Source organism: Impatiens glandulifera, chromosome 1 (genome assembly GCF_907164915.1).
Source record: "Impatiens glandulifera chromosome 1, dImpGla2.1, whole genome shotgun sequence".
Taxonomy (NCBI): domain Eukaryota; kingdom Viridiplantae; phylum Streptophyta; class Magnoliopsida; order Ericales; family Balsaminaceae; genus Impatiens; species Impatiens glandulifera.
Genome location: NC_061862.1, coordinates 98,767,475 through 98,775,577, shown reverse-complemented (window position 1 = coordinate 98,775,577; position 8,103 = coordinate 98,767,475). Strand labels below are relative to the sequence as shown.

At 30.5% G+C, this 8,103-nt stretch overlaps 2 protein-coding genes across 2 annotated transcripts; both read left to right on the top strand.

The window, feature by feature from the left end:
- The first annotated feature begins 712 nt into the window (after positions 1-712).
- LOC124919400 (receptor-like cytosolic serine/threonine-protein kinase RBK1) lies at positions 713-3,189 on the top strand. Its single transcript, XM_047459634.1, has 8 exons — positions 713-851; positions 920-1,345; positions 1,423-1,680; positions 1,757-1,911; positions 1,974-2,053; positions 2,344-2,479; positions 2,558-2,707; positions 2,779-3,189. Exons 1-8 carry the CDS (start codon positions 845-847, stop codon positions 2,950-2,952), a joined length of 1,386 nt encoding a protein of 461 aa, XP_047315590.1. The 5' UTR covers positions 713-844; the 3' UTR covers positions 2,953-3,189.
- A 167-nt stretch (positions 3,190-3,356) lies between these two features.
- On the top strand, positions 3,357-4,172 carry LOC124919399. Its single transcript, XM_047459633.1, has one exon. The coding sequence runs from the start codon at positions 3,435-3,437 to the stop codon at positions 4,068-4,070; it is 636 nt and encodes a 211-aa protein (XP_047315589.1). The 5' UTR covers positions 3,357-3,434; the 3' UTR covers positions 4,071-4,172.
- The last annotated feature ends 3,931 nt before the right edge of the window (positions 4,173-8,103 follow it).

Below are 8,103 nucleotides of genomic sequence, written 5' to 3'. Positions count from 1 at the left end.
GGAGGTAAACACATTTTTATTTTTTTTTAGTAATTTTTAAACACGAAGTAAATGTTTATTTTAAAAAAAACAAAGATACTAAATTGTCTTTATATATTTATTTTATTATATAAATAATTTTATTTAAGTTTTAAAATATGTTACTATTAAAAATAAAATATAGAATATTTGTTTTAAATGTTTAACAAGTTAGTTAGATTAAGCTACTATATAAAAAAAAGACATAAAAAAGTAAAATATTGAAGAAAAAAAATTATTTAATTTGAATTTTTATTTTCTTAATAAATTTCATTTCATTCAAATAAATTCATTTAAAAAAAAAATAATATCAAGAGCAAGAATTCAAACAAAATTTACTCCTACAAAAAAAAAAAAATTGATCTGAATTAAATCTTTTTGTGATACCAAGATGATAATATTTTTTTTAGTCAAATTTCCAATTTTGAATCTTGATATAAAACATTGATAAGAAAAGTTGTCTAGAATTCAAGTTTGACGTGTCGTGTTTTAGAATACTCTCTTATTATTAAATATTTATTTCTTTAGTATTAAAAACTATTAATTTTTTATAAATAAAAAAAGAAAATATTATTATTAATCCTATTTTTGAGTATAAATATAAAGGAAATTGGTTTTCTTCTTCCCTATGCTCTCTTATCAATTAAAGATATATACCATTTTCCTCTCTTGACTCTTTCTCTCTTTCTCTCTTCCTCTCTTCCCTCTCTTTCTCTCTATTGGGTTAGGGGAGAAAGAGGGAGGAACGGTTTCTTCTAGAATGTTCTCTACGTTATCGTGATTTTGGATAATCAAAGACCTACGAATCTTTCTAATCACCATCGACATGGAAGGTAAAAAAAGAATCAAAACAACAGGAAAATATAAATATCCAATCTTTTTCTCAAAATTTCATTTACAGGAATCGAAATGAAGATTCAAGACATTCTAGACGGAGGTCCGTTGGATGGGATGAAAGAAAACGCCGACGACGACTATATCCCGTCGCCGAGAGGCGTATTGGAGATTCCAATATCAGGGTCGGATTCCGATCACAGCGGCGGAATGGACTCGCCGGTGGCTTTTGGGCCGGAAGAGAAACCGGCGGCGAAGCCAATGCATTTGAAGAAATTGTTTGATAATGCTAAGATGAAGTCTGTTAGAAGATTCGCAGCGATTCCATTGATGAATGGTTTTGAACTTTCTAAAAAGAATTTAAGGAGAAAAATAGGATGGAATAGAAGCAATGAAGAAACTATTGATTGTGGGGATTTCGTTGTTCCTAAACCAACTTGGAGAAATTTCAGCCATCAAGAACTCGCCGCAGCCACCGATGATTTCAGCTCCGGTGAGATCAAAACATTCTGTTTCGTGATTAGAAAGTACTCTGTTTTTCAATTTTTTTTCTTTTATGGGTTATTATAGAGAGGATGATCGGAAAAGGTGGACATGCTGAGGTATTCAAAGGAACGTTACCGGACGGGAGAGAAGTGGCGGTGAAGAAGATAATGAAGATCGAAAAAAACGATGAAGATAGAGTTGGCGATTTCTTATCTGAACTGGGTATTATCGCTCATATTGATCATCCTAATGCTGCAAAACTCATCGGTTTCAGCGTTGATGGCGATCTTCACCTTGTCCTTCAGTTATCTCCCCATGGAAGTCTCGCTTCTCATCTTCACGGTTCAATCTCTGTCTCTTCCCGCGCGATTTTTGTTTGTTTTTTACGATGATATTAAGGTTAGGTGTTTGATTTTAGGAACGGGCGAGAAACTAGAATGGGAGGTACGGTTTAAGGTGGCGGTTGGGGTGGCGGAAGGACTTAACTATCTTCATTCTGGTTGCCGGAGACGAATCATTCATCGGGATATCTCTGCTTCGAATATACTTCTTACGGATGACTATCAACCGCAGGTTCTTCATGATTTTGAATTTGAGATGTTTTTGGCGGGTTTTGATTCTTACATTTGTGTTAGATTTCTGATTTCGGCCTTGCCAAATGGTTACCGGATAAATGGATTAATCACATTGTTCATCCAATCGAGGGTACTTTTGGGTAAGATCCTCTTCGTTTTGAATCGAAGCATTTGAATGATGTGCAAGCATTTGAATGATGTGCTTCGATTATCTAACTAACTAAACACAAAACTTTTCTCAAACTCAATCGGACAACAATAGGATATAATTCAGATCAAGATGAGAACATGTGATCAAGTTTGTGTCTACTAAGTTTTCAAACCTGCATTGGAACATGAATTTATGTCTAATTAAGTTATCTTGTGAATGGAGTGAGTAATATTATAGTATGTACAATACAAGGAATTGGCTAATAAAATTAAAATATAGATATATGGCTCCTGAGTACTTCATGCATGGGATTGTCGACGAGAAGACAGATGTTTTCGCCTTTGGAGTGTTATTACTCGAGCTCATAACGGGTCGTCGGGCAGTTGATTCAAGTAGTCAAAGTCTCGTGATGTGGGTATGGTAAACATCAATTACCTAAAAAGAAACATATAAATTCTTAGATAAGTAACGTTTAAGTTTAATTGAATTATAGGCCAAACCTCTATTGGAGAAGAATTGCACCAAGGACCTAACCGATCCACGAGTGGAAGGAAACTACAATAGCGACGAAATGGAACGCGTCATATCAGCAGCGTTAGCCTGTCTTCATCAGTCGCCTGGAAATCGCCTGCCTATGGCTAGAGTAAGACATAAAACTAAACGACATAACATTTCTTTCATTTGTAAACTAAACGAGACTCATGAAAATCACAGGTTTTGGAGATTCTAAGAGGTGAAAGCGGAAATTCAATTGAACCAAAACACAGGAGGTCGAGGTCGAGAAGTAGTAGTACTGTGATCATGATGGATCCATCTGATTTGGAAGATTACTCAAGCACAAATTACTTAAACGATCTCAGCCGTCATATGCAGCTTGTACTTGAATAGACCTGCATTTTCCTTGTTCTTGAAGAAGATTACCTTTAAATTTAAATTTTGGTGCATATGACAATCAAATGTAATCAAGATGAAACTTTTAAACATGAAACCTTTCTGGGTTTTCATTTTATTTAGTGTTTAGGAAGAGGGTAATCATTGTACAAGCTTACAAGAAGAAAGACTCAAGCTTTTAGACAAAAGAGAATGAGAAATAGTATACTTTTTAGGTTTGGATTCAAATCCAAATGACCTTGTAACCAACTGTCATGATTTGAATTACTAAATCTTGAACCTAAACACATGTGATTTCTCATTTAGATCTCAATCACACCCAAGAAAAAAGTGCTAAATAGATATTTTAATGCCTTTTCTTTACATATATATATATATAGACTAAAGTTAGGATCTTTTCAAACATTCCTAGAACAGGGGTCTCTCTCTTCTTCCTTGGGCATCTCACCGAAACCCTAAAATCTAGAAAGAAAGAAAAGATGGGTACTGACATGGTTCTTCAATTGGCGATCCTAGTGCTCACGTTAGGAATATTCTTCGTCCTACACAAATACCCAAGACAAGCCCTAAACAAGATCCGCACGCGGGGCCGATCAACAGCGCAAGCCAATCGTCATTTCATTAACGGAGCCCAGCTCCTAGCGCGAGCTAGATCCGTCCGCAATCGCACCACTGCGGCCAACCTTGCCAAAGACGCCGCCGTGGAGGCCGACAAAGCTTTAGCCTTCGATCCACGCGATGCCGCCGCGCATATCTTGAAAGCATTGATTCTAGATCTGATGGGACACAAGAGTTCTGCTCTCCGATCGCTTGATACGGCGTTATCGTCTGCGGCGGCGAAATCGCTGTCGGGTAGTGATAGAGGAGATGCGCTTGTGAAGAGGGCGGAATTGCAGATTGCGTTGAATCGGAAGAGGAGAGTTGAATCGGCGGTGGTGGATCTTGAAGAAGCGGTGGGTTTGAGTCCGGCGAACTCGAAGGCTTATTGTTTATTGGGTGTATGCTATGAGATGAAGGGGATGAAAGAAGAAGCTAGGAAGGCTTTCGAGGAAGCGATAAGGCTTGAACCGAGGTCTGATCCGGCTCGTCAAGGTCTGAATCGGTTGGCTACTTGACCAAACAGAAGCCGGCTCGATCATTTTTTATTTTTATTTTTTGGTTAGGCATGTATGAAACTCTACATTTCCAATAGAGGAATTTTAGACCGATTAATCTCATAGAAATTTTTATTTTTACTTTTTTTAAGTTTAAGAAACTCATACAATTTTTATAGTCTTCATAATCAAATCATATAAATAATAATAATTTCAAATAAAATATTTTAAGATAATAATTTTATTTTGAAATCTTATAATAATATTGTTTGTTATACATAATTTTATTTAAAATACAATATTAAAATATATAATAATTTTTTTAACTTTTATTAGAATAAATATAATACTTTATAATTATCTCATCAATTTATGAAATTTATTTGCACTCTAACTTCATATTATTTTTATTTCATTCTAGGTCTTTTATGTATCACACATCTCTCAATTAAATTATAAATTATATTTAATTAATATTATCATTATTTACTCTGAATTTTCATTCTCAAGATCCTAATATTATAAATGATATCTGAGCGTTCTTGAGCTCTTTTCTTGACAATTTTGTCATTTTAAAAATTACATTTTATATCTCAATTAAATCTGTTTATCTTCGTAGGTCGAAAGATTTCGATCCAAAAAGTCATCAACATCCAGTGACACTTCGGCGATTTAAAGCTAACTCGTTGTCATCAACATCCAACGACACTCCGACGTTTCAAAGTCAACTCAATATCGTCAACATTCAGTGACACTCCGACGTTTTAAAGTCAACTCGTTGTCATCATCATTCAACGACACTCTGACGATTCAAAGTCATCCGCTTGAAGTGAAAGAATGTCATCAACACTTCATGTCCCTCGGCAGCATCCTCTCCGCAACTCACTTTGACAACACATTCAAGTACAGTTGTCCGAAAGCGTAACGCTCACTTAGGTACATTCAACCCAAAAGATTGGATTTTCGATTCAGGGGTATCAGAGACGGAGAACTTATCTCTACTACATTATTTTCATATACAAAATCATTTGTCCACCGTTCGTATGGTTAACTACGTATCCGCAAAAATTATAGGAACCGAATCAACTTATGTAACACGTAATATTTGCTTGGGAATCATCCATTCCTCTCTAAATTGGGAGGAATGAATCTAATTCCCTTTTAATGCATTTTCTCTCCCATTATGTTCACCCTCCCACATTCTTTTTCATAATTATAATTATAATTATAATTATATATATTTTTTCTGTTATAATTATATTAGACATTTTTTATAATTAAAATAATAATAAATTTTTTATTTTATTTATTGAAATAAATTATTTCAATTATTTAAATAATATCGAGAAATCATTTAAAATAAAATATAATTAATATCGAGAAATCATTTAAAATAAAATATAATTAATAAAATAAAAAATTATAATAATTATAATAACTAAAAATAATAAAATTATTTTTATATAATTAATTTATATATTATATATTAATAATAAACTTATAATAAATTAATTAAAATATAAAAACTTAAAAATAATATAAAATTTTTATATAAAATAAATATTTAAAAAATATTAGAAAAGTTAAATATGAAATGTTTTAATAAAAAATGTTATTAAAAATATTATGCAATGTTATAGTATATATTATTAATTAAACATTATATTTAATTTGATTAATTATTAATATATAATATTTTAATAATTTTATCTTGATAGATAATTTTTATTTATAAATAAAAAAAATTGAATCATTCAAATTTTTTTTATAAGTATTTTAATATATATATATATATAATAAATAAAATAAAATAAAATATTAAATATTTATATTTTATTACATTTAAGACACATTCCAATATTTTACATATTTTAAACAATTATAATATAAAAATAATAATATTTTTTATTTTTAATTAAATAAAATATAATAATAATAAATTAAAAATATTAATTTAATTTCAATTACAAAATAATATTAATAATTTCTCTTTAATAAATCTAAATATTGTGGAATGAAAATATTTCAACGTTATCAATGAGATTTAGAAGGATTAATACTCATAAGCAAACACTACACTTCTATCCATTGTACTTATTCTTATCTATTTCTTTATTTGAACCAAATGCCACCTTAAACTATTTTCTTAATAGGTCATAATGTGTTAATATTTATCAAATATATATATATATATTTAATAATTCTTCATAAATGTTATTATTATTACTTAAATGAATATTCTTGGTTAGTTTTTGAATGAAACGAAATACAATTTTATTTGTATATTCTGTTTTATTATAAAATTGAGGTAAATCTTAATCCAATATCAAGTAATTGATAAAGTTGTAAAGTCTACATTTATTCAGGGACTTTAATATAATTTATACCTACCCAATTGCCCTAAACAAAACTGGGCCTCGGGCCCATAAGAAATGCCCGGAGTTTAACCTAGCAATATTTTATCTAGCTAGCCGCCGCTTTTTCATTTGAAAATCTATAAATAAATTGTTATCACAAGTAATGGAGCACAAATAAACCTAGACGATACAGAGAATTAAGAATATGTGATTATCAATAGAGTTCTGATGGAATCCATTTCTGCTTTAGGGAGGAGGAGAGTGATACGAGAATACAAATACAATGTAAGTGTATCAGTAAATGCCTATGATGATTTATATAGAGTGACAGAAAACTGGTGTATTTATCCTTCTCCTCTCTCACTAACCTCAATCCATTCTTAGCCTAGATATTTCTATGGGTAAAGAAAGATTATTTCCAATCTCTCTTTTTAATGATGTTGACAATGATTGTGGACCAATGCACTATAAGTACATTTCCACAACCATTTTTCCTGGTACGGTTAATCTCACTCTCGATGAAGATTTTGGATGTGGATGCGTTGATGGTTCTTTTGACAACTGCTCATGTTGTTGGAATAATGGAGGCAATTTCCCATATGACTTTCGAGGAGTTCTGATCCGAGGTAAACCAATTATATATGAGTGTGGGCAAGGTTGCATGTGTCCTCCGACTTGTCGTAACCGTGCGTCCCAGAATGGGTTGACCAAGCAGTTTCAAGTATTTAAATCGAGAGACACGGACAGTTGGGGTGTCCGGTCTTTATATTTGATCAAATCGGGTCATTTTGTATGTGAGTTTGCAGGGGGAGGTGGTCACGAGTGCACAAGCACGGAAAATGTCTATTAATCGAGATCTTTTAATCGACGGAAGAATGGGGGAATTTATCTAGGGTCGTCAATGATTATGTGATCCCAACGTATTAGAATATCCTTTCTTGTAGAGAGCTTATTCTTGATTATAGAGATGTTTAGCCTTAACTATAAAGATTGGAGTTCAAATGTAGAATCAATAAAACATTGTAATAATTTATTTCTTTATTTATACTATTAAAATAGTTTGGATCAACTAATTTTGAGTGTTTATTTTATTAAATGAGTTCTCACAAAAGATATATTAATAATACAAATATATATAAATAAAGTATTAATACATTTCAAATATTTCGTAATTTTTATTATAATAAAGTTAGATAGCTTGTTGAAAAAATTACAATTATAAGAAGATAAAAAACTAATTTACAGTTGTAATATTGTGCGTTTAAAAACACATGCGTTTTATAAATATATATTAGAATAAAGAGAAATTTTATGGAATAATAAAACTAATATAATATAATATTAATATTATTACGATAATATATTACATAATTAAATTTACAAGGAAATTAATATAATAATATAATATTAATATTATCACAATTTATTATATTGTGATAATATCTTATATTATACCTTATAGAAAAAAAATTAATATTGACATTGTTACCATTTAAATATTATTTATTTATATAATAATTTGTGAATAATTTATTGATCTAAACATTAATATTTAAAAGTAACATTTTATTTGTTAAAATTATTATTTGTTATGAACTAGTGTATTTTTATTTGTATTTAAATGCTTGTGAATGTATTTGTTAACATGGTTTTGCAAAATCTTAATAGCACGTCTAATTGTATAAATTGTAAAAGTA